The sequence below is a fragment of the Cupressus sempervirens genome, chromosome 5 (genome assembly GCF_028749045.1).
Source record: "Cupressus sempervirens isolate cs-2001-9-10 chromosome 5, ASM2874904v1, whole genome shotgun sequence".
Taxonomy (NCBI): Eukaryota; Viridiplantae; Streptophyta; class Pinopsida; order Cupressales; family Cupressaceae; genus Cupressus; species Cupressus sempervirens.
Genome location: NC_143122.1, coordinates 555,481,186 through 555,509,091, shown reverse-complemented (window position 1 = coordinate 555,509,091; position 27,906 = coordinate 555,481,186). Strand labels below are relative to the sequence as shown.

The following is a 27,906-nucleotide window of genomic DNA, read 5'->3' as shown; positions in this document are numbered from 1 at the left end:
AATCCCACTAGAGTAGGACTCTTGAATGTTTGGATGAGGACAAGGTCCCTTGTATTCATAGAGGAAAGTCCATGTAGGCATTAGTGAACAATGGTTTGTAGTGATATCAAGGTCTACAAGAAGTGATCTTGACATGTATCACCTTAAACATATCAACAATACACATCATGGATATTGTGAAACTGAAAAGCACTTTATTTTAGAGTGCAAAACTTACAATGACATTAGAAACAACTAAAAAATTGATTTTATGACCTCTCTTTTCAAGATTTATTTAGTGATGATTGGGTTGAGAGAATAAGAGGCCTCATTATACTAAATCACTAACAATCAACACTTCACAATGCAAATATAACAAAGTCTACTAGTCCATAAGACTTCTTTAGATTCACGATCAATAAAGTCTTCTATTTTATTATATGATTCATGGTAGAAGGTTGATGGATTACAAAAGTATGACACATAGTTGATCTAGACAAATGACAATTTTAAATGTTAGCTTCTTACGATACCCTTCTCACTACTAATGATTATATGATAAAGATAAGTCATGTATGTCAATTACAAATAATCTACACTATCTATATTAAGATGAATAATATTGCTACCAATATTGACACAGTGTAATGCTTAAATGGTGGGGGGTTGTTCTTCGCATTAAGGTCTAAATCCTGGAGGGATGCTATGTTTAATATTTAAATTAAGGTGCCCCTACGAGTTGGTTTGAGGTTGTGGGTAGATCTCCATGGTTTCAGGTTTGACTCCCACACTACGAATTACCCCTGAAACTTTAAAAACCAAAAAAAAGGTGAAAATATCATGTTAATAACTTCCACAATCTTAAAGGAAAATATTTTTCATTTAAAAAGTAAAATAGAGAAAAAAATGAACTATATTTCTAAATTAAAATATGTCTAAGTGAATAGAGAATGGGAATGCACACAGTGCCCACGTCTTTGGGAATGAGAGAGCTTTTGAAAAATTTAGAGACCTTATGCTTGGAAGTTGGTATGGAAGTCAATAGCAGTAAGACTAAAGTCATGATTTTTTCTTCAAAAAAGAACAAACAACAACACACATTCATATTCAAGGACAACACGTTAGAAATATGTGGGAAATCAATTTCAACTATAGATTAAGTTGGGAGACATGCAGATCTAAAAGAATACATGGGGGATGGAAGGACTTTTACCTCTTTTAGAATAGATGTAGAAAGCAAAACTATGGGATTGAAAAACTAGGAAGACCCTCTTTGGTCTTTTGGTAGTTTTGGTTATTCTTTATGGGTGTGGAGTTTGGGGGAGCAATGTATCCAACCATAAATGATAGCAAATAGAAAGAATTCAAAAACATCTTATTACGTCTAACCTTCGGGTCAAGTCAGTGATGCCTTATGAGATCCTTCTAGCAGAGGCAAACATGTTTTGGTTGAAACATCAACTATTATCCGATTGCTTAGTTATTTAAACAAAGTGGGAAATAAGGACAATCATCGACAACCTAAAATGGTGGTTGGGAAGGAGCTAGAATGTAGGAAAAAAACATGGAGGAAACAAAACAACAAGTGGTTGAACAAATGGAACATTAAACCACAAGAATGCCCAAACACCAATATAGAAATAAAGAAATGGGTGTTAGAGAAATTCAAATCTGTCATGTGGACTAATATGTTAGGTAGGAAAAAACAATATTACAACAAAGAATTTAATCACACTCCGAAACATGGAGACAAAGAATATCTAGGATCCACAATTAAATGTAAGGCCAAAATTTTAATTGCCCAGATAAGAACCGACTATCATCATTTATGATGTGAAACTAATAGATGGAAGATGCCTAAGGAGGGGTGGGAAGAAAGAATACGTACCTTCTGTAGCGAGGGAGTGGTGGAAACGAAATGACAGTTTGTGATGGAGTGTATGACTTACAAAGATATTTGCAATAAGTACAAGGACAACTTACAGGTGCACAACATGAAATAATTTTTCAAGGAGGCAAGATTACACAAGATGACAAATCTACTAATATAGCTCCACAACAACAGGAACAACCCGAGAGAATTTAGTAGAGTGTGTAGTTGTTAGTCCCTGCCGTTAAGGCAATAGACTAAAGTTTTCAAGTGCTTATTTCTATTAGTTCTATTTTTGAAAACTGTACATAATGTATTATATTCTATAGTTTGGACAATATATTTATTAAAATAAAAATTTTCTATTTTAATTCTTAGTTTTTCATTGGCTAAGAGGATTTTTGTTGGTGGTCTTTTCTATTTTGGACAGGAGAAATTATCATAATTTTTGGACATAAGCTTTGATGTGTCCACTGTATATACAAGAAACATCAAAAGAGGACAACTATCTGCTTTGAGGACAGATGTTTGCACTATTTGTCATTGCTTACCAGGTGGCATTATTATCTATACGAGTGGCATCCATTTCCCTTTGTATAGTCTTTTCTACTTTTCACATATTGATTTTCAATTCCTAAAGTTGTATCTACTGCAAATTTGTGTAAAGTGTGATTTGGTAAGGTCTCAATATACAGAGTCTCTATTGTTAAACTGGCTTTTTTTAAAATTAAGTTCAAGCTGAGTACATAATAACAAATGGAAGCTATTAAGATAAGGAAGGTTTTAGAGGACTGATTATTTTCTTGCTTCTGAATGTTCACCCTCTCTGCTACCACAACAATTTGGTAGTTATGTATTTTTGTTCCATTTTTTTTGGTTTTGATTATTTCTTCTCTACACTCTCCACCCTTGTCATATGGCTCTATGTTTTCAACATTCAAAGCTCGACTCTCATTATTAATACTAATTAACACTGAAATTCTTCCATTAATGATTCTATGTCAATTTACTAAAAATATGGAACCTCCAGTTGTAATCTACTCTATATGGAATTGATGGTTTTGATTAGAGAAAGAGAGAGTTTCCTCCCTTTGGCAGGCTAACTTTTGTGGTTTTTAATATTCTTATGTAGTTCATAGCTTTATGGCAAGAAACCTTTGATTTTATTGGGATTTTTGCCCACATTCATACTTCAATAGACATACTTGAATAGTGCCACAGGTTCTTCCTTATAGCTTAAAATACATGAAAGACAAACCATTATTTAGCATTCTCCAATCATTCTATCACAACTTCATACATATTTGCTCTTATATGTACCATTGTTGAGGATTTATTTTGTATTTTCGTTCTTGGCATCTGTACTTAATTATGGGGTTTCCATTTTTTAGAGCCACAAAATTGAAACCCTATTTTGGAAGTGTATATATTGACATGGCATATAGCTTCATGTTTACTATTTATCGATATGCGGAGAAAATAATGCAATCGAAATCTCTAGAGTTTGAAAAATACTCATGAGGCTCTCCACTTTTATTTGTGGACACTTGACATTTCTAGAAGATTTCTTCCCAACTCAAGTTTAGAGGGTTGTAGTTTCAATATTCTGCTTTAATTTTATAGCACTTCTAGAATTTCATATTGTTCTAGTGTAGGTGTTTGATTTACTTGCAATTTTCAAATAATTTAAATTTTTTAACTTCACTATCTAGAAATTACCTCAAAAGAGAATCTATGCAAAGATAACAAGTAGAAGTGTTCCCACTCTTTAAACCATACATCGTAAAATAAGGGTTTTTCGATCTAGTACACTTGTTCATGTATCTAACAGATTAGCTTTAGTTTCTTATTCAAAACATTATGCATTTGAAGAATCAGTTTTCTTAAAACTCTTTTAATTATTTTTTGATGTTTACAGATCATGCTTGTTGTGATAAGAAATCTCACAATAAACAATTACCATTTTGCAACCATAATTATGCCTAAAAGCATTGCTTGTGCAAGATTTCACTATGATTCTAATTGTGATCATACAATTTTGGAGGACGCAAGAAAGGGTTGTAAGAAAATGACCAAACACATATTCTATTCTAAATCCTTGCAACTCACAGGTTCTATTCCAAATCATTGCAACTCATACCATCATATGTGAACAAAAGTTCACCAAAAGGAAAGTGATGTTACAGTATATAGTAAGGGAAGGCACTAAAATCACTCATAAATTTAATTTTTTCCCTGACCTAGTGTGCTACGAGTTACCAAGAACATGTAGCAATAAAATATAATTCAAAAACTTCTTCCTCACATCAATTTACACTCAAGATAGATGATGGGTAGAGGAAAAAGAACATAGCAGCTACTTGCACGCTGAAGGAGTAGAAATCTCAAGTTCTCTAGCTTCAAGTTTTTTTTTGGTCTAGTGTCTTTTGTAGTGGCTTATGAATCAAAACCATATTGTATTTGTTTAGTTTTTTGGTCCACAACCTTAAGTTGTAACAATCGTGAGGATTTCAAGGATAGAAATAAAATAGCATTTTCTATTTCAATCAATATTCTTAGCATATCATAAGCTAAACATACAGGTAGGACGTTGCCAAAGATTGCTTGAGAACTAAGAGAAAATATATTTATCCTACAACCATTGTAGTCCTCAAAACACATTTCCCATACAGTCTTATCAACTACCTTGTGGAAGACCATTGTAGTCCTCAAAACACATTTCCCATACAGTCTTATCAACTAACTTTTTTGTTCTTCCACATTTTCCATACAGGTCTATATATTTATCAGCAGTATATAAACATTTTTAAAATATAAGTGCAAAAGTGCAAATGTCTTACTCCTCTACACATAAAGCAGATGTGACATAGTCTTAATGAAAATTGCATGTATATATTACTGTTCATCTCGGATATTCCATTCAGTTATCATTAAATTGTAAAATTCTTGACTGATCACAAACTGTTTGTACCAACCCCTGCTCTCTAAAAAAAACAAATTTTCTTGTATCCTTTTTCAATTAATTCTATTTACCCCACTCTTTGCTTACTCCTCCCCACGCAGCGACTCTACCTCTCCAGAGCCCTTGTTCTTTTAGTACCTTAGACCGTCATTAAAATTCTTTCATTTCATTCCTCCGTGTTCCAATGGACGTTGTCCACGTATATTCATACCGCCAAGAAGAATTTTTTTTAATGGCGCACGCAAGTTTAGAGAGGGAAAAACGACTTGAATTCTCCGTTCCTGAGACCTCCGCGGAATTACAAATTAATGACAGCTGAAACGAAAGAATATGGAGGATGATAAGCTTGATATGAGAGCAGTGAATGAACCAGATCTTCTAGATCCCAATCCAGACATTCGTGCGCTCTTTTGCCATTATAATCAGTTGTATTTCCAGAATGCTTTAGGTGCATGTACCGTCGATTGGAGTTCCAAGCGCATGACCCTGTAACTATCTTTATCTTTAAACAGATTCCTTCTTTTTCCCGCTTTTTATTCTTCTAATTATTATTTTTGGTTGCTACAAACAATCATCTAACTCGTCATCTGAGAGGTTACTTCTCTGTCAAATTCACTATGCATTGCAACAGTTTATATATCTGTGACGATATTTTGAGTTACTTATCTCTGTCTTGGGAACATACGGTTATCGTTTCGATTGAATTCATCTGATACATGCACCTGGCCTTACCAATGAATGCCATTACAGTTTTCGCAAGAGCTGTATCAGTATAATATCGGAGTTTTGCGTTGTCACTTATTGCAACAGAAAATTAAATCTTCTATTCTAGTATGGTATTTTATGATTTGAAATATGATAAGCAGATACATATTACCATTTGGCATAAACATTTTCTCAAGTTTGTAGTTGGTCGCGGCAAATTTATTTTTCCCCATTCTTAGATTATGTAATTTTCTCTTTCATAAAGTTCAGCTTCTCCAAATTTCCTTTGCACGATCATTTGCATGGTGATAATATGTGTGCAGTCTTAACTTAAGCTGCATCTTTTGATGGGGGATCAGGTTTTTAATTATGAGGGAAAAACGGTTTTGAAGGGGTCTGAATCCCTGAACAAACAATTGGTCAAAAGACATAGCAACCACTAGACAAAGCATACCTACACACAAAATGCTGGAAAAAGATTAACAATATACCCCCAGTCAACAAACAGCCCACAAACAAAAAACACTGAAGCAGCTTCTACCCTCATGGGTGACGACAAAGTAGCAACCGAACAACAAATAACAAAATAAAATCAGCATTACACGGGGAGCCAACCAGCAATCATAGCAACCACTAGAGTAAACTGGTTCTGGAGAAGCCTTGCAACCCTACACACAATTTCCGGAGAAAGATTAACAATAACAGTTTCCCAGCCAACAATCAACCCACGACCTTTATCTCGCCGCTCCTAAATTGCTTCTAATGATTGCACACCCATTTAGCATGGTAGGGATTGTGAGGAGCATTCACAACAGGATGGCTCAAAATCTATTATTCCCAAGCCCAAAGGCAGTTTGTTCCCCTTTGGTCATCTGTACTCCCCAGTCACAACAATGAGGTAGTGTGCTTAGAAGGTGTCCTCATTGCTGTTCTCCCAACTGTGACTACTTCATTTTCCCTACCATGGTTCATTACAGGCAGTCAGGAAATATACATAGCATCTTATACATACTTTCTATGTTAAGTCATTGAATCAGATATACTTATCATTGCTAAATCAGATAATAATAAAATGCATATAAACGATGATTGAATGGATGAATGTAGGCATGATTTGGTGATACTTAAATGATTGATTTTTGAAGGATGAATTGATTAATTTAGACATTTGATGTTTGATTTCTGATTCCAAGATGTGAATTGATTGATGATGATTTGATTGCTTGTTTATTCACTTTGTTGAATTGATCTTGACTAGTTGATAGATTGTTTGGTTCAACCTTTGCTGATTCATAGATTGCTTGATTCTGTGGTGCTTTGATGGATGATGATGTATTGACATTTGCTTGGAACGATCTCCCCTTAATAATTTACAAGTGAAAGGATCACTAACTTTCATAAGTTCTGAGTCTCCATTTTTCATTGCCTTGAGTACACTATAGTATTCTCCCAATTGACCTCCTTTTTGATTCCATCCTCTTCTTCAATGAAGTTCTCTCTTTTATATCTTTGAGCGTAGGGAGTCACACCCTTTTATTTGTTAATGCCTTTATGAAAGGTTCACACCTGAAAGATACATCTATTTGACATCAATTGTTGCCCCTTTCACTTCCTATCCCTCACTTCTCAAATCTGTCTTTACCACTTTTCAAATCTGCACATATCCCATTTAAGATCTGCATATCTTCTTCTAGATCAACATATCACATTTTCTTCTTTCAATTCTTATTTCAGATACCTCCTTATAATTTTGCTTCAAATCTTCTGTAGATCTCCTCTACTCCTTTTTCCTTGATTCCATTTGATCCATCTCCTTTATATGTTCCCATGTGAGGGAGAGGTCACATCTCTTCATCTTGTTTGCCTTTGGAAAAAGTCACGACCCTTTATAACTACAACTCTTTTAAAAAGTCACAACCCTTCATAATCACAATTCTTTTGAAGAGTCACAACCCTTCATATTCACAATCATTTCAAAGAGTCACAACCTTTCACATTTTGAAAGTCACTTCCATATTTTCTTCCATTTTCTTTCCCTTAATCCTACATTAATTCTTATGCTCCACTCTTTCTTTCTCCCTTTTATGCATCTCAATTAAGGGGGACACAATTTTTTCATTCATGCCTTATGACTATTTGTTTAACTTAATTAAATTTTAATTTTTTTTCTAATTTGATAATTATTGTGATGTCACAATCAGGATTCAACTGTTTAGTTTGAGTTAAACTCATTGACCCATGACAAAAATCCATCTCTCATGAGAACGAATGGAACACTTGCCACTCATTGCATCTAGGTGATACTCACAAAGGTAAAGCACTGGACTTTTTTGGAGGCCACTCATCCCAATACTACTCCAGCTCAAGTGTGCTTAATTATCTCCTACTTATTAATTATTATTGTTTATTATTTAATCCTATTTCGATAAGGGTACATGGCAGATTTAATGATAAGTTGAGGTTTTAGAAGGGAAAATAAATTTAAGGAACATGAATAAGTCAATTATTAAAAATTTAAGACAAAAATTTAAAAAATTCTGATATGCTGACTCATTGGAGAAGGTTTCATACGTCTCTTGCAAATAATCAACAATGTTGAGTCACGAGAGGATTTACTGAAGGTCTGTACCCTATGGGAAAAATTCATTTTCCATTGTACCAATCAAATTGAAAATCATAGAGTATTTATAGGTAGAGAAACTTGGAGGTACATTAGTGGAAAAATGAGTTTCTTATGAATGTGAAAAAGGTTTCTCAATTCTTTTTCTTTCATACTTTTTAGATTGGGTAAGGAACAATGGAAAAAAGTCAGTATGGGGTCAATATTTCATAGATGGCTGTAGAAATAAATCTCAAAACCTTTGATAATATGAGAAAAAGTTTAAGCAAAGATTCAGACTGAGCTCAGACTTGGCGAGAAGGTCTTGACTTAAGACTCCGCAAAATGGAAAAACCCCTGAAATTTAGAGATTTTTAAGGATTTAAAACTTGTTTCATGTGTCCATTATCAAATAAAGCTTAAAGACACTATAACATCATGAAATAGAAATTAATTTGATCAAATACATAAATATACATTGATCACATAAGTACAAACACATTAATACATAGACGACAATTAATACATTGATAGATAACCAATATTCTAAAACAACATAGGCATTTTATGCTGACTATATCATCCTCCCAAAACAAAAGGCATCTTCTAGCCAACAAGTATACATCAAGTAATATCTAAGAAGCCAACAGTCTAGATAATTACTTGTACTGCACAAACTCAAAGTTTTAGTGTGCTTCAAAAATAACAGCGGTCCGGGGGCAACACCCCTAGCGAGGTCAAGGGGCAGCACTCTTTGTTGGGGTCAAGGGGCAGCACCCTTTAGGTGGTTTGGGGGCAGTGCCCTTGGCGTGCTCCGTGTAGCAGTACAGGGTGGGTTGAGGGGCAGTGCTCCTGCCATCAAGACCAGATTAGCACCTTGAGAACCACATAAAACTCCATGGTGTGCATCATTTTCTTGAATTTTTAAGATGCCAAAAATAATACTGATAAAGCCCAAAAATGCAATTTCTAGTGTTACTTTTGCATCACAAATTGAATGTTTTAAGGGGAAATAAGTCAAAAAGTGAAAAAAAGAGTTTTTTATGCTTACATTGATGTTGGTTGTGTTAGGATGCTTAGACTCGGTGAGTCAGCCCCTTGATTTGCTGACTTGGCTAGTCATGCAAGTCAGAGGGTCACACTTGCCATGTCAGGAATCATCCTGACCCACTGAGAATGGCTCGGCTCGGTGACTTGGATGACTTGCCTAACTCACAGTGAGTCAGGGAACACTGAGTTTAAGATACAATTGACAAATAGCACAAAATCTCAGTGAGACCTATCGAGGGAAGGATAATTATATCTTTTGTAATGCATCTGTGGGAAAAGAGCCACTTTATTTCTAGATGGAAATTAGGATCTGCTTGAAGCTACATTGAAACTTATTCCACATGTGTGGGAAAAGAGCTACTCTATTTCTAGATGGAATTTATGTACTGCTTGAAGCTACATTGAAACTTATTCCAGATGTGATTGAGGAAAAAAGTCTTAAAGTTATGCAAGTACTGAAAAGGTCAAATCATTGAACAGTTGTGTTCATTAATATTTTCAGCTTATTAAGATGCAGTGGAAGTTACAAAAGAGCAAAAGAGAGAAGCATATTATGGCTACCCTTTGTGTAATATGCACTTTCGCTGCAAACAGAATGCACATGACATCTAATTGAAAGGAATAAGTATATGTTGTTTTAGCATCAGATCAAGATTCCTGTTAAGGTTTGAGATGAGCGTTTCTGAGATTGTATCACTTATCTAGTTGTAGTTTGATTCTCAAAAAACTCAATGTGTTGTCTTAAACTTTAATAAGAGCTCCATTACCATACTAGAGCAACTTAAATCTAAAGACTAGACAATTTATTTATATGTATTCTGTTTATTAAATTGTTTGCTCCTGTTAAGGTTTAAGTTGATTGTTTTTGCAATTGAATCACTGATTGAGTCATCCTCTGAATTCTCTCAGTAAATTCAGTGTGTTGTCATTAAACATTAATGAGAGTGCTGATACCATGCTAGCGAAATTTATATATATTCTTTAGACACTAATTTCATGTATTCTCTTTATTAAATTATTTGAACTCTCAGTTTCTGTAACTAATATCCATTACATTTCTGGTACAGCTGTGCAGGTATTTGCCAGTATATGAAAATGGGAGGGTGTGCAATACGGCTTTCAGAACCTTTATTAAAGTTCCGTTCAACCACTGATTTGAAAAACACCTTACTGCATGAAATGATTCATGCATACTTGTGGCTTACAGATAGGAATAAAGATCACAAGTATGTGTTTTTCGATATTTTCCTAGATGTTTTTGTTTTTTGTCATAATATTGCGGTAGCCTCCTAAGCTATCCTCATGCTCTTGATTCACGTGTTCCTTTGTCATCTTTAAAAAGTGATCATGGCCCTTGCTTTCAAAAGATGATGATGGAAATAAATTCTAGCACACTACCTGATCACCAGGTGAGGGTCTAAAGTTTTTATGCAGTCTTTGGTTATTCATTAACATATATATCAGATTGGCTCATGCAAAGTTTTTGTATTTGTTACAGAGGCCTGCATGTGGTTATTCTCTAGGTATCTATCACAACTTCACCAATGAAGTTGACAATTATAGAACCCACCATTGGAAGGTATGCTTGTTTATACATCATTGATCTTGCTTGTAGCTATGTTGTAGAGGCAAAAGATATTGCAAAATAATTTATGCATTATTCAAATTTCTATCCAAGTTTAGGTTTGTATTTGGACTAGAGCCAAGCTTTTATGGTTATGTGATTTGACCTTTTTTTAATAGTATATGTAATAGCTTGTACTTTGTTTTCAAGCATAACCTGTGTAATTTTATTAGGTAGATGTAATAATGACTGAGTTGAATCACTAGAAATTGTCGCATTAACAACTAAACAAATGAAACTTTGTTCTCATATTGCAGTGTCAAATTTGTGGAGACTTCATAAGGAGGGCCATGAATAGACAACCTTCAGCTTCTGACTGTATGAGAAGGGTCATTCATAATGGAGTCTGTATTGATACTCATTGCCATTGGCATCAGTAAGAACAGTTGCTTTCATTTGAGTATACTTTATCTGCATTCTTGTGGGTGATCAATGAATTCTATTTTTAATATTGTATCTTGATTTGAATGAGAAGAGCTATGCATGTATTGACTTTGCAGTCATCAAAAAAATTGCTGTGGGGAATACATAAAGATAGCTGAGCCCACGGGGTATCAGGACAAGAGAAGACGCATACAAATATCTGGTAGGTTAATGATAAATTATCATGAAGAAGACATTTAATGTCTTTTTGAAAGAGTACAAAATTTCTTTTTTGTTTAGATTCTTCTTCATTGAGAACTTGTGCATTTCCAGTTAATACGTTGCATCAATGCTGCAATGGGATGAAATTATGTGCCTTAACTTCTAATCTAGTCAAAGCGTTTGGTAATCCATGCTACTATTCATCTTAATCATAAGTTGATTACTAAAAAACTAACTGCACCCAGAATATTTATAACTGGTTTTCCAATTTAGTTGCATGATAACAGGGTAAACTGCTAGCTCATCACATTGTAAAGTTGTCATTGCATTTGAGGAGTACGTAATTTTGGAGATAAATCAATTTATATTTCCGAAGATTATATAATAATGTAACCATCATAGTTCAAAACAGTGACTTAGATTCTTCTGGCAAACTTGTAGTCTACCAGCCAAAAGGAAGAGGAGGCATGCAGTAAAAATAGAGTGGTGCTATCTTGCTAAACAGGAAGAAGGGCTTGGGTGAAAGGACCTTAATCTTCTAGGAATAGCTCTTGCTTCCAAATGGATTGTTAAAGCCATAAATGAGAGTGAAGCTTGGAAGGTGCTGATTAGAGCTAATATTCGAAAGGCAGTTTTCCAAAGAAACCAAAATTCTGGGCTAATCTGCATATGCAAGAATTCTAATTGGCAGTTTTCAAGGCTATTCCTGCTGGAAATGTAGTATAGACTAGGTGACTGGGAGGGGTGGGGGGTGAATTAGGAACCAATAAAACTTATACTTTAATTCACCAATTAAACCTTCACAATATAATCTGATCTAATTGCATGCATGAAAGACTGAAAGCAATAAAACATTCATAACACTTGACACAATATTTGGTAACCTAGAAACCTTCCAAATAGAAAGTAAAACTGGGGTGGGGATGATACCCACAAGCTTTATTACTGCAGTATAAAGTTAGCCTGTTAGGAGCAATAAGGACTATTAGGTTCACCTTGTGAAAGGATTTACAACATACAATGAAGTATGCACTCGGTTGGGAGATTTGGAAAAGATTGTTAAGTCCACCTTGTTAGAGGATTTGATTGGTGCACCTGTTAGGATGAATCAGTGGTTGATCTTTGATCTGCAACTTGGTTTGTTGAATGAGATTCCTTTGAAATACAATGATCACCTTGTTGTGATAGATAAGACTCTGCTTTTCCTTATACTGCTTGTAGCCTTTTTTTAATTTGTACTCATGCTTCTTCTTTCTTGTTACACATTCTCATTTGGATATGATAAGATGTATTACATATATAATTACCTTTAACTCTACAATACCAAATTCAATAATCTTCACTAAGTCGGCTTACTGCTGTAGCTTGGGTTCTAAAGACCACTCGGGTGATATTCTAACACTCGACAACATTGTCAACTCAGCAAGCTCTGGCATTCGTTTGACATTGGTGCTCGGTCCACATTGATCACTCAGGAGTAGTTCGAACTCGGTTAGCACTTGTTGACTCGGTGAATACTGAAGAACTTGGTAGATACTAAAGGGCTTGGTGGACATTGCAGCTCGGTCAACGCTACCTTCATTCTGCTTTGTTAACACTGCCAGCTTGGTAGACACTGATAAGCTCGATTAACACTACAGAGCTCGGTTAACACTACTTCCTCCATGGTTTGCATTGATGAGGTCAGTAGACTCCACTAAGCTCGATAGACTCTGTGAAGCTCAGCAGACTCTGAAACGCTCGGTGTACACTGCGAGTTGTATGAGAACCTCGGTAGCAATTGTAGAGCTCGGTAGCAAGGTAGAAAATCAATCTGATAAGTGTTTAGTCATTAATTGACAAATGATTTGACCATAAGGCCAACAATCTCCCCCTTTGGCATTAGTGACAAAAACACTTATCATACCAAAATATTGAATACTCAAAAATATAAGTCAAAACTCCCCCATCAACATGTTTGGGTTTGCAAGTTGGTTTTGATTGCTGTCTGCTGCTCAATAATTTCTGATGTGATTTTTCAAAATTGTTTTTGTGTACATATTTTCTTCTTTGTATATACATCTTCTTTTCTGTACATATATTTCCTCCTTGTCTATATCTTTTGTATGATATAACCTTCTTTCCCCCTTTTTTGACACAAATGCCAAAAATGCATAATTACAAGGTAATGTCAAAATGTGAAAGGAAATCACTATGTACCTTCAAAATTATGAACATGGATTTGTCCCAATTCTCTTGCAAAACTTTTGAAGTGTGCAATGCTAATCTGCACTTCAGCTGATAGTTCCATCATGTGATCAACAATTGAGAAATTGTTGTCATGGATTAATGTTTTGGCATGCACAATATGTTTTTGCATTACATCCATGTTGGGAACTAACATACTCTGAATATCTGCAAGTGTGGTCCTTATCCTGGCGTCTTCCCTCAACAATTTTGCTTGCAAATCTGTCAAAATTTTGATCTTCATTGAATGTGCAGAGCTAGTGCTAGGGTCAAGTGACAACTGGTGTGCACTTGCCTTCATATCAGTATCAATTTTAGACAACTTGTCCGTTATTTCCTTGGTGAAGTTAGATGTATCACTCAACTTGACAAATAAGAAACAACATTATTTACAAAATTTTCAAGATTGGAAAGAATAGTGGACAATTCCATTTGATCAATAGCAATCTTTTGAGCTACCTTCTCCAAAACTTTGTCTTCAAATTTCCTTTCAGCCCTCTGCAGAAGTTTGTCCTGACCACTCAATTCCTCATTATACTTGTGAACAATTTCAACAAGTTGATCCAAAATTGGTTGCTTATCATCAACCTCTATACTTAGTGTATCAACAAATATGCCTTTAATGTCTTCAAGCACTTGATTTTTCTTTTTCTTTTCTTCTTTGAGCTTTTGCTATCTTGCTTTTTTCTTCCACAGCTCACCAAGGGTATCCATTTGATCAGGAGTTAGATTGGAGAGATTCCAATCTGGTATTACAATGTCTTCCTCTAGATCAATTTCCTCTTTAGAGGCTTCTACCTCTTTACCCTTTTCTTTATGTACAAAAGAAGGAATAATTTCCTTTCCTTTGCTCAAACCTTCAATGCTCGGTTGAGGCTTAACCTCAATTGTCATTGCACTTGCAATAGTAGAAACAACAGTAGAAACGGTATCAATTATAGGAGAAACAACACTATAGTAGAAATATATGAAATACCTTGCCGAGACTTAATTTGGCTTATTGCTGAAATGATTGGAGCTTGTTGTCAGTAGATGAAGTGATGGTAACAACACTCATCATTGTAATTGGTAGAGTTGCTCCAATAGTCAATTGGGTGCTTGGTAAAACAATGTTTACCTCAACTTGACTCGGTAGTAGCCTTCTTTGAGGTAGGTGACACTAAGGCTTTGCTCGGAGAGAGTGGAAGGGAGGCCATTAACTCTGTAGCTATTTTGTCAGGATCTGAGTCTTGAATACCCTGAATTTCAGGACGATCTCTACTTGCTGCTTGATCCTCTTGATCCTCTTCATCATCTCCTTCTACATTTTCTATTTCCTCATCTTCTTTCTCAACATCTTTTTCCTCCACATCATCCTTATCATCTATTTGAACAACCTCTTCAGTAGGTTTGTGTAATCCATAGATGTTCTTCCATGCAATTGTGTTTGACTTCACAACTGATTAAATATCTTTTAACAAAATCAGGAATGCATTGAACCTAGGGATGAACTTTTGTTCATTCTTCTTCAATGATTCCTTCACTTCCTTGTCAAAAAGATTTGACTTAAGTTGTCTCAAGGTTTGTTCTCTAATGTCCTTGGCAATATTGACTGCAATATCCCGTGGATGTGAAACATCCTTTAGTAGGATATCAGGAACTTGCTTTGTCAGTTCCTCAGGAGAGTACTTCCACTTAGCCATCTTAGCCACTAAGTCTTCTTCAACTTGCTTTTGCTTTTCCTTAGTCCTTGTATCATACTTCAAAAACTTGAAATACCATCTTGTAGTCTTTTCAGTCTTTATTCAAAGGTGAGGGGAGATCTTTTGAATGTCACCTACTGATCTTCTTCTTCAGGCTGCTAAACTTCTGATGTGAGAACCAAGAGCTCTAATACCAATTGTTGGAAATGTAGTATAGATTAGGTGACTGAGAGGGGGGGAGGGGGCGAATCAGGAACCAATAAAACTTATACTTTAGTTCACCAATTAAACCTTCACAATATAATTTGATCTAATTGCATGCATGAAAGACTGAAAGCAATAAAACAATCATAATACTTGACACAATATTTGGTAAACCAGAAACCTTCCAAATAGAAAGTAAAACTGGGATGGGGATGATACCCACAAGCTTTATTACTGCAGTATAAAGTTAGCATGTTAAAGCTTACAAATGATCACTTTTAGTGATCTGCCCCGTTAGGAGCAATAAAAACTATTAGGTCTGTTGGTTCCCAAAACCATAGATTGGAAATCCAAGAGCCTGCCACTTCTTCAATAAAATTCCGCAATCAATTTTGGCCAACGAACGAGAATACTTCTTGATTCCCCTGCACTTCAGGCTCCGCTACACCTAGGCGGGTAGACCTTCTCAAACGTTGACTGTCTGGTTCAAGGCTTTTCTATAGCGAATTTAAGCTTTGGAGTTCTTCGGCTGGCAAGGTTCTCGAACTCAATTAAAATGAAAACTAAATAATATTTGGATGATTTCTATAATATTTGTAAATAATGGATTTGATGCTTGTAGAAGGAATAAATAGATTTTTTGACTTCAATAATAAAAGATCAGTGCCTCTGCTCATTCGAGCAATAGAGTCAACTTCAGTGAATTTTCATGTACAACTTCATAATATTCTTATGCACTTATACTGCCACCAATTAAATAATCATGATGTGACAGATCAAATATTAATGCAATTTTAAATTAGTCCAGATTGAACTTTAACTCCTCTGGGAGACAAACTAGACACAAATATGGAAACAATTAAATATTTCACGCTATCTGTGATGATCAAATTTAAATGTTAAATGATCATGTCTACTTATTTGACATTTAAATTGTATACAGAATTCCAAAAATAATTACAAAGGACGATTCGCCTGTAGCTTAAATCTCCATGCCTTTAATAATAAGCAAAAAACATTTTATTTTATTATAAAAATAAAATAATAGAATTTATAGTACAAAATCATAATATAGCCCTTATCCCTCCATACAAAATAATATAAATATTTCTTGTGAATATTTGAATGAATGTTCGAATATATCTTGTATGAATGATACAATGCTTTATTTATATTTGATTGTGTCAAGAGACATTTCTCTTTAACATTATAGTCATGTTCCTTCAGAGATAAATTATACCTTTTAGTTACATCCGCTGCTTTTGAATTAGACTCTGTATAACGTTTAGACTAATATTGATATTAGTCTTCAAACTTTAAAACATTAATTTCCAATGCTTTTAATTTTATATCGCCCTAATAGAATTGATTTTTATTTAACTCAACCATTTCCTTGCGTGGAAAATCATCTCCTTATACCCAATACGGCTCATCTGTTTTGGTTGCGTATATTGCCGTATATCATGCTTGTATAATTTTATAATTAGGAATCGACTCTTAGAATTGTCATGAATTTCCAGGGGAAAACTATAGTTTGAAAAACAATATTAAGGTGGAGCTTTTTCATTATTGAGCATTTGTGTATGAATTTATCGGGCCTTCAAAAAGTACTCTAGTAGCATTGATTTACAAGAAGTGTTTGTTGCAGCGGAGTATATTGCTTGGTGCTCCTTGCATATGATGCATCGGTTCTTTTGTAACTGGCACTGTCTCCTTTGATCAAGTTCCATATGCAACTCTTTGACTTTGACTCTCTGATGATTACATCTATGTTATACTTTTGGACTCCTGTGATATAAACTCTCGTCACATCTAAGGGCATGAATAACATGATTTCTTATCGCCACGAAAGGTATATGATGTGTCATCAATCATATAGAACACATTATACGCAAGTTTGGTCATAGGTCTTCACCCACAACATGGTAACAAAGACTTTAGCCGCATGATGCTTATCCATTCTCAACAAAGACTTAGCATAATCCAATGCTTACTCTGCTTCATATCGCTCTTCCCTGATATTCGGTGGTGTCTTAATGACTTGTCTTTATTGCTGTTGTTCATGATTGGGAATTGAATTCATACATTCCTAATTGCAACCAAAGTTCTCTTCTTGCAAAGATTCTGTTAGAGCATCTTCAGCATAGATTTGAATGATATATCCGTCATTTTATAGTTAGGAGACTTTTCCTTGCCAAAATATGTTCAGTGCTTGTGCAAGACCTTCAAGGCATACATGCTTATGTGTTCAATCCTAATGCAGCAGGTCTGAGTCTGTATAAACATACTCCTTCCTTAACTGAATATTATGTTGTTTCATACACGTGAGAAGAGGATCCTGATGAAAATACTAGCCAGTCATGCCATTAAATCTGCATTTATTTTCTATCTTATTACCAATGTTTCTGATATCTCATCATGTTTCCATGTTAGCCGTTTTTTTTTGCTTGCTATATTATCATAGTAATATTATTAGATTCTGAATTTTTGTCAAGAGCATTTCGTAGCCTCCTCGACCTGCAGTTGCTTTAATTGTTACTGGAAACCCAATTTCCTCAGCAAGTCTCACGGCCTCTTCAGTTTGCAAACAATATGTAAAGTGTAATGGAATTGTGTGTCCAGTTTCTTCAAACATATCTTGGGTTTAAAATATGTTAAAGACAAGGACAAATTGAAAACAACATGGATGAACAAATTATAAATTTGGGTGTGATGCAGAACTATATGGCTGAGGTGGAATAGTGCAACACTTCATGTGAAAAGAATGGCCATTTTAGAATTGGTTTTACACAAGACAAATGGTGTATGAGTTTTGAAAATGTAACTTGGGGATATAAAAGGAAAATATATTATAACTAATCAGATATAAAAATTTATCCCAATGGCAATAAGTTAATGAACCAACAGATAAGATAAAATTGATGGTGATATGGGTCAAAAGTGGGTACATAAATGGATGCCCAAAATTTTGAGCTCCATCAAGGTTCACCTTGTGAAAGGATTTACAACATACAATGAAGTATGTACTCGGTTAGGAGATTTGGAAAAGACTGTTAAGTCCACCTTGTTAGAGGATTTGACTAATGCATTTGTTAGGATAAATTAATGGCTGATCTTTGATCTGCAACTTGGTTTGCTGAATGAGATTCCTTTGAAATACAATGATCACCTTGCTGTGATAGATAAGACTCTACTTTTCCTTATACTGCTTGTAGCCTTATTCTAATTCGCACTCATGCTTCTTCTTTCTTGTTACACATTCGCATTTGGATATGATAAGATGTATTACATATATACCAATCTAGTAAATTACCTTTTGGAGTAGGCTACAATACCAAATTCAATAATCTTCACTAAGTTGACTTATTGCTATAACTCGGGTTCTGAAGACCACTTAGGTGATATTCTGACACTCGGCAACATTGTCAACTCAGCAAGCTCTGGCATTTGTTTGACATTGGTGCTCGGTCCACATTGATCACTTGGGAGTAGTTCGAACTCGGTTAGCACTTGGTAACTCGGTGAATATTGAAGAACTTGGTAGATACTAAAGGGCTTGGGTGACACTACAACTCGGTCAACACTACCTTCATTCTGCTTTGTTAACATTGCTAGCTCGGTTAACACTATAGAGCTCGGTTAACATTACTTCCTCCATGGTTTGCACTGATGAGGTCGGTAGACTTTGCTAAGCTCGACAGAGTTTGTGAAGCTCAACATACTCGAAACTCTCAGTGTACACTGCTAGTTGTATGAGAAGCTTGGTAGCAATTGTAGAGCTCGGTAGCAATGTAGACAATCAATCTGATTAAGGGTTTAGTCACTAACTGACAAATGATTTGACCATAAGGTCAACAATTCCATCAGGAGCTAGGTTTTATCTGAGCGTTTGGCAGTATTCAAAGCTATTCCATTAGGGTCTAAGGTCTTTTTGAGCATTTGGAGGGCCTAGGAGATGTGTAAATGTAAAACACAGGGAGAAGAGACCATCATGAAGGACCAAAATTCACCGTTGGCTTTAGGTCCTTGCGGTAGAACTTAATGTTGGTCCACTATCAGGTCAGTATACTGAGAGGGGGGGGGGGGGAGGGGGGTGAACTAGTATACTCTAGGAAATTTCAACTTCTTCCTCTTATCTGACTGCACAGTAGTCTACAGGTTGGTGCTAGCTATAACTTAATCAGTTAGGATCAAGCAAAAACAATAAACACATCAATAGCAACACATAACACAGTATTTATTCTATGGAAACCCAACTAGGGTAAAAACCACAATGTATGAGTTGATCCTTACGAAGCTTGCACTATTCTGAAGTGTGCCTGGTCTAGAGCTTATCTTTGTTAGAAGATTACAAAGACACTGTTAGGTGCCGCCCCATTAAGGGATTTGAATAAGACTAGTGAGAGTCTTGCCTTGTTAGGAGTAGCCTGGTTAAAGGACTTTAGAACACAAGTTAATGTGTCACCCTGTTAGGGGATTTTGTACAAAGAACCTATTAGGGTCCACCCTCAAGGGGATTTATTGTTGTAGAGATTAGTAAATAATAGAGGAATGATCTAATGAAATAGCTACTACACTTAACTTGAGTATAGATCCCTTTGCCGCTCCTTTGACTTGTCTGTAATTGTGCTCTGCCTTCTCTCTTGGCTCTGCAACTCTAGACACAATCACTTACGTGCTTGACATTGCTCGCTCTTGCACGCATTAACACTTGTGTTGATTGGGCTTGTTGGCTTCTCCTTAACACACTTCTCCGTAACACACTAACTCCTTAGCTTGTCAATTTTCTCTATCACTCTTTCTCACTTCGAGACTACACTTAGCTTGGCTCTCTTGGCTCTCTTGCTAATTAGTCAACAATCTAATCTTTTCACATGTAACATTGTTCTCTTTTATAGTCTTTGCTTGTTTTGCTTCAAAACCCTAAATTACGAATTTAAAAATCTGAATTTTCAAGCGTACTCCTAGCTTGTCCACCTGTCACTGTTAATGCTTTGCTATTATTAGATGTAGCTTGTACGAACAAAAGTCATGGATGTTTTGTGACCTCAACGGCTTGCATCACTAGAAAGAATTCTAATTCGAATTCTTTTGGCTATTCCTTGATGTGACAATACTTAGTACCATTGAATGCACAAATGAGTGCACTACACCTACTTCGTGACATGACAGTCACGGATATCTTGCTACATGCATCCTTTTCTGACTCGATTGATACTTATTTCATTACTAATTGTCATTCTATCTTCCTTGCATACTTCTCATCCTTCTTCACTTTCTTACGTCACTTAGCATGACTCCATTGAAGTGGTTATCCTTTGTTGGGTTTGTCCTTTACCTTTCTATAATCCCCTTGTGAATTTGGAGTCACACAATAACTCCTTAGTTTAATGTGATTCACTAGTCATAGCTCCATACTAGTCACCGTTCCTTCTTCGCTTTGACATTAATGACAACACAGTCATAACTGAGTGCACCAGTCACGCCACCGGTGTGTCCTTAGGCATTCTAGTCAGTTATGCCAACAATCTCCCCCTTTGGCATTGATGACAACACTTCAACACTTTTTAGTATTTTGGTATTGGCAACATATTTTACCTTTGTCTTTTCAACTTCTCTCAACATCTTCCCTTGAGATGATGCATCCACATCCTTTGATGACTTGGAGTCATCTTTTTGGGTTCATTGGGTTTCTAACTACGTCGGTTAACTTTCTGAAGTCTAAAGCTTCTTCTCTTAGCTTCTTTCGTTCATCTTGCTCCCCCTTTGTTCAACTTCTTCCCACTTCTCTTTTACTTTTGCTTCTCTTCTTGTCTCTGCTCCTCATTCTCCCATTTTCTTTTTCTGAACTTTCTCCTCCTTTGTTCTTCTTCTTCTACTTCTCAACTTCTCCTCCTTTGACAACAATGCCAAAGGTGCTCATCTTCTCAACTCTCCGACTGCTCCCCCTTTGGAGTAGTCCCAATTGCTCATCAATCCATTCCTTTAATTTGACATTTTGTAGAACATGGATTAATGCATGCCCTCTTGTTTCACTTCAGGCTTGATAGGGGTAGTACACCTAACTTCTCTCTTAGATACTCAAAGGTATCCTTTTGTAGAGGTTTTGTGAATATGTTTGCTAGTTGCTCCTTGGTTAGTACATATTCCAACCTTACCATCTCTTGCACTTGTTCCCTTAGAAAATGATACTTTATTGATATATGATATGTTGATTGCACTAGTGTTATCACAGTTGATAACTGTTGAGCAGTCGTTTTGCATGATGATAACGCCGCAAATTCTCTCGAATCTCTCTCTTGAAAAGTTGATCAATGACCAACTCCAAGGTTCTGGATGGCTGTTTTTCAACCTACTAGGTATCTCAACCGAAGATATATGTGAATGTTCACAAGGAGGCCTTTGCTGGTATCCACCAATTTTGCACAACTTTGCTGAAACATAACCACAAAACCAATATATTTTTGTATTTTTTGTTTTTATGATGAATGCAATTTCTAATCAATGCAATTATATGAATTCCTATTTTAACCACGTTCGAAAAGCAAATAACAAAGATAGAGTGACGAGAGATTTAAAGCAAATTACTGAAAGGGAAATTCCTAAATGAACATAAGCCAAAGCAACAATATGTCTACGAATTAAATTATCTTGGTTGAAACCAATGAAATTAGGAGCAACGCTTCCTCAACTCCACTGATGCAATTGTCGATGGGAACTTTAATGATAAATGAAAGATATTTTATGATTCATCAAATCGTGCAACCACGGAAAGTGCGTGCACACGAGACAAAACGCTATGTAATAACAATAATGATCCTTTCTCCAATTCATCACAACAACAGAATTTGTTTAGCTAAGGCAAATACTAGAATTAGAAGATTGCACAATTATAACAACGCAATAAAACCATTAGCTCCATTATCATTCATGAACATGAATTTACAAAAAATAACACACTTTGACAAGATTTACTACACTTAGAATGAGAGCACTAATATACATTTATTATTTACTACACTTAGAATGAGAGCACTAATATACATTTATTATTGCATCAAAATATCGGCCTGGAGTATATATTATATCCACGTATTTCTAAGAAACCCTCTCCTGTTTGTGTTAGGAGTGAGAGCTCTTCTAATGCAAATACTCTAAAAACTAATAAAATAAATTTAATTGTATACTAATTGACTCTCTATTGTTTATATCAATTATTGGGTGCATAAGCCTTACATGACTTAAAACAATAAAAGAAGAAGAAGATAAGAAGAGAGAAGCCATGAGATGATCTGGGAGTCACTAGGACTTCTAAAAATGTAAGCTTGGCCTTCTCTAGGTGTTTTTGGGAGTTGAATTGTTGTCAAATTCCCATTTCTAGTGCATGAAATGCTCAAAAATAGCAACTAACAATTAATTGTCTACGCACCTCTTGATTTGATGCACTTTTTAAAAAGCACATCTTTTGAACAGTACACCTTGTAAAAAGCGCACCTTTTGGAAAGTGCACCTTGTAAAAAGCACACCTTTGGGTGATAGGAGCAAAATTAACAAAGTTTTTTCAAAGTCCACAATTTTCCAAAATTGTCAAAATTTTCTTAACTCCACAATTTTCCAAGAGAGAATTTTTTTTAACTCCACAATTTTTTCAAGAGAGAATTTTTCGAAGTCCACAATTTCTCAAGAGTGAACATTTTTTAAAGTCCACAATTTTCAGTTTCCATCATCTGGGTCTTGTTGACCTTCAATCAAAATGATGTGTGGATGTTCGCCTTTGAACTTTTGGATGGCAGAGGTGATTTCTTGAGGAGCTAACAAGTCTGCAGCTTCATACTTTACCCTCACTTCCTTGTGGAAAATCATGAAGTGTGACTTCTTGGGCATTCCTTGGAACTTGAAAGTCATGGGTTTGAGTGTGATCTTAGTTGCTGCAGAAGATGAAGAAGCCATGGTAATGTTGGGGACCTTGGGGGCCTCTGGATGTTTTAGATATGCACACCTTTAGAGATGATTCATTCATCGAATCTTCAAATGGCACACTTGCGCACCTTTAGGGAAGTGCGCAAGGTGCTCAATTCACCCAAAAATCAAAATTCTCAGTTTTGAAAATGATTTGTGGGTTTTGCTCAAATGGAGTTTTAGACCATCCGTATACTTATTTCTAATATTTTCAATGATTTAGGCCCATTTGTGCACTTTGTGTACCTTTACACTTTGCTCACTTGCACACCTTGCACTTATGTATATTCAAAATTGCAATGTGCACTTGTGCACCTTTTGAAAAGGGTACACTTGCGCACCCTTCAGGGAAGTGTGCAATGTGCTTAGTTCCCAGTTTTGAAAATGGTTTTTGGGTTTTTCTCAGACAGGGTCTAGGGGCACTCTAGTGTACTTATTCTTGATCTTTTTGATGATCTGTGCCCTCTTTATAGTCTAACATTGTCATAGACTTGAACTCCTTCTGCTGCTTCTATGTAAAATCCCAAGGTGCTTGTTTTGAAAATGCACATGCAATACCATGGTAATTTTTTTGTGCTACAAATGATGAGGATGCCATGATGACCTACACAAAAGATAAACATCAGTATAATGGTCTAGGGATTAAAAATGACGCTAGCTGATCAGACTCCTAAACTCAAACTACAAAATTTCCACTCCTTGAGGCACCTTGGAAGATACCCTATTTTGAGGAACGAGCTTCTATGAGCCAAAAAAAGGGGGTCCCCATTTCTGAAGTCGAAAATGGGGCATGTGTTGTGGAACCACTAGTTCTTCCATCTTCTTTTGAATTCCTTTAAGTAGTTTGTTCTGAACAACTTGAGTGTTGTTCATTGCTGCAGCTACATTTTCTGCTTCTGCTGTTGATTGCGATATGCAGTTCTCCTTCTTCTTGTCCCATGCAACCAGTCTTCCTCCAAGAAAGAATGCACCACCTATTGTGCCTTTTCAGTCATCTATGTTCCCCGCCCAATCAGCATTAGTAAAGATGCTGATCTCAAAGTTTCCCTTGCGAGGATACCATAAGCCATATTCTTCAGTTTCCTTTAGATATCTAAAGATCCTTTTTACTGCTACCATGTGTGAGTCTTTTGGGTTGGCAGAAAATTTGGCCACTATTCCAACCGATTGTGCGATATTTGGTTTGTTGTGCACAACATATTGCAACTTCCCAATCATAGATTGGTAAAGCGTCTCATTCACTGTCTTTAGAAACACCCCAAATGTTGTTGAATTCAATTATGTGCTTGATATTTTTAAGCTCTTCCAAAAAATAACATGGATCCATACCTTTTCCTTGAATAAAGAGGAAGTGTACATTAACTCTAGTAATGCTACTAAACCATTCCACATTACAAATGTTGCATCTTCATTTCCTTGTGCCACCCCCTATTGGCGTTGGGGCTGTTATTCTTGTAGCAAATTGTTTGAGAGGAGACTTGGGATCACAAGTACCCCTAGCAAACTTTCCAAAAGCTCGAAGGGGCAATCTGTAGCAGCTGGTACATTGGCCATGAAATTAGTTTGGCCTTCTGGATCAGCCTGGCCACAATCCTCAACCTCATGCTCATGTTCATAGCTGATTGATTTGCACCCTTAGACTGGATTTCCATCTCATCCTCAACCATCTCATGAGTACGAGAGCTCATTGTGACACTACATTTTACAAAATGAAATGAAATTCAATAAGCACCTAGTTTTGACCTACATTAAAAATAAAATAAATTAAAACTCTAAATTTTCTTTTAATCACTAATTGTAACAAATTTCAAATTTATGAATCTTGAAGAATTTTGCCCTCTGCCCTCAAGATTCATCAGAAATTCTGATTTAGAAAATGAAACAACAAAAATGAAAAATTATTTAACTTTGAAACAACAAAAATGAAAAAACACTCAACATTCAAAAACAATAAAAAATTTAGAAATAAAAATCACAAGATAAAACAAAAAAGTTAAAAAACCCTACCTTGTGCTTGAAAAATCTGTTCAAGTAAGGTGTGAAATCTTCCTCTTTCTTTTTCATTCCTCCATCACTCTTTCCTTTCCTTTTTGTTGAAGATTGTAGTTGCGATAGCGATCTTTATCTTTGATTTTGCTATATGTTGAAATTGAGATAATATCTATATATTGTGTTTATAGATGGAGAAGATATTTATGATAATATTCGAGACAATATTATATAAAGAAATATGTGTCATGCGAAGAGTCATGCATTTGGAAATATGACGAGACTTGTATTAGGAATTTGTAGAGGCCTTCAAGAGTTTCTCAATCCTATATATACGTGATTGCTTTGTGTGTTTATTTAATGGTATCAAATGGAAAGCATTGTACCTGAATGTTTTATTGTCAATAAAAGAGATATTTTCTGGTGTGGCTAGGTTTTTCCCTTCAAGTGGAAGGGTTTTCCCAGGATAATCTCTTGTGTCTTTTGTGCATTTTATTCTCTTTATTTATTGCTGTTTGTCTTTATTTTCTGGGCAAAACATTAACATGGTAGTAGAGTCAGGTTGGATAAATGCATCAGGGAATAAAATTGTAAGACTTGAGAATCTTATTGGCAGTTTGTAAGTGTTGAAGTCTATAGCTGCAAGGAAGATCCTTCTACCTGATCAAGCATCTCAAAATTCTATGTGTGGTTTTCATTGTTCTTTGTTTCGGTCATGGAGTGGTAGAGATGCTCTGAGATTTTAAATTCTCACCTCTTCCTTGGTTTAGTTGTTCCTAGGATTGCAACATTTTGTTTGTACCCTTCTTATAGATGCTCCTTTTGTTTGTACCCTTCTTATATTTACATTTGTAGAGTTATTTCTATTCTTGTTGCTTTGGTATGGTTGTGCGGCTCTATCAATGTCTTTGGCGCCATGTCATAGTTGATTTGGACTTGGCATCCACCTTCATCATTGCTGACAATTGTGTTAGATATTTCTTGTTTCATCATCCATGAGTGTTGGAGTTATGGTTGCATCGTGCCTATGTGTTGTAAAGTTGTCGGTTTCTTCTCCTTCATGTTGGTTCATATTTCTCCATCTTTGATTTTCTCCCTTGAAGGTGTCGCTTCAAATAATAATTTTTGCTAGTTGATTATGAAACACCATTCTTATATTCTGTCTTGATAATATTTTATCGTGGTAATTATGTGGAGAGTTGGGTCTGTTGATATATTGTATCATGTGTTATATTGGAAAGTCGATCTGTTGTGTATAATTTATATAGAGGGAAGTGCCGTTAGTTTTCTATATGTAGTAGTTGTTGATTTGTAGATATTTATTCAATACACTTGGTTACAATGTTTTGCCATGCTAGGCCCCTTCTGGCTAAGTATATGAATTTGCAGGCTTGTGGAAAGGGCTATCAATGCTACAAGCCCTCTCATTAATGACCCCAACTCAGGTAATGTTGTTTGCATGGTTGTAGGGTATGAATTTATTGTGCTCTTGCTTATTGCCCTAGGAATCAATTTGCTACAACATTCCAAATGATCCTTCTGAATTTGGATTTGGAATTGAAATTGTTATGCTTAGTCTATGGATGAATGGTGAATGGGGTCAATGATTGTAGGAAAAATAATTTGAAATTTCATGGTTAGAAAATGCTAAAGGAATCATATCTATGTGTAGGGGCTTTGTCCTGCCCTCACTTTGCTCACAATCAATAGTTTTTGTTCCTATGGAGCTTCTCAAATTTGCAGTTAGCAACATTTAGAGAATGCTCAAATAGATGATTATCAACAAATGAGAGTGATGTCTCATTTGAAACTAATTTGCTAGAAAAAGAAACCAATTTGGCCCCAAAATAGAAATCTCAAAGGGCTCTCCAAGTGTTGAAATTCAAGTTGGTTTAAAATTCTATTTTAATTAATTAACTTAATTTCTTAATCAATTAATGTTATATATAAATATAGTGTTCAAGAACACTTCTTACTTATTATTTAGTATTTACTAATGCATTACTATTTACTACTCTTTTTGCCACCCCTTGCTTGAAATCTAGAATATTCATGTTTTAAACATGGGCTCTACATTCTTTGCAATCTGATCTAATATGGATTGACAATTGTCTCATTTGTTTGTAGTCTACTTTCTTTGCAATTAATTGTTGGTTGCATTGCAAAAAGACAAGGTCGTTCAAGGCTTTTAAGCCAATATATTGTGCTTTCTTGGAATGGCCTTAAAAGTGTTGCGATGTTGTTAACAACTAGAAGCATTGCAAGGTTGGGACAAAATGCTGATGGCAAGGGTCTGAAGATTAGGTGTTCATTGCACCAAATTCTTTCCATCACAAATCTTCAGGACAACATTTATAAGTAACTTAGCAAATTCAACGTAATCAAAATTAAACATTAAACTCAAGCACGAGTTAAGATATAATTTTTTTTTTTCAATTAGCTACATAGTCATTTTCCTTTTAAGGCTTAGAG

At 35.4% G+C, this 27,906-nt stretch overlaps 1 protein-coding gene across 2 annotated transcripts in view; it reads left to right on the top strand.

The window, feature by feature from the left end:
* The first annotated feature begins 4,880 nt into the window (after positions 1-4,880).
* The window catches only part of LOC149557140 (uncharacterized), a 64,328-nt gene continuing 41,302 nt past the window's right edge, over positions 4,881-27,906 (top strand). Inside the window, exons 1-6 of one of the 2 annotated variants that reach the window (XM_089831856.1) lie at positions 4,881-5,299; positions 10,233-10,391; positions 10,508-10,574; positions 10,664-10,744; positions 11,047-11,165; positions 11,290-11,375. In XM_089831856.1, the coding sequence (XP_089687982.1) occupies positions 5,142-5,299; positions 10,233-10,391; positions 10,508-10,574; positions 10,664-10,744; positions 11,047-11,165; positions 11,290-11,375 (670 nt within the window). In that variant the 5' untranslated portion in view covers positions 4,881-5,141. The remainder of the gene's footprint in view (positions 5,300-10,232; positions 10,392-10,507; positions 10,575-10,663; positions 10,745-11,046; positions 11,166-11,289; positions 11,376-27,906) is intronic. The other variant, XM_089831857.1, reaches the window with a different exon arrangement.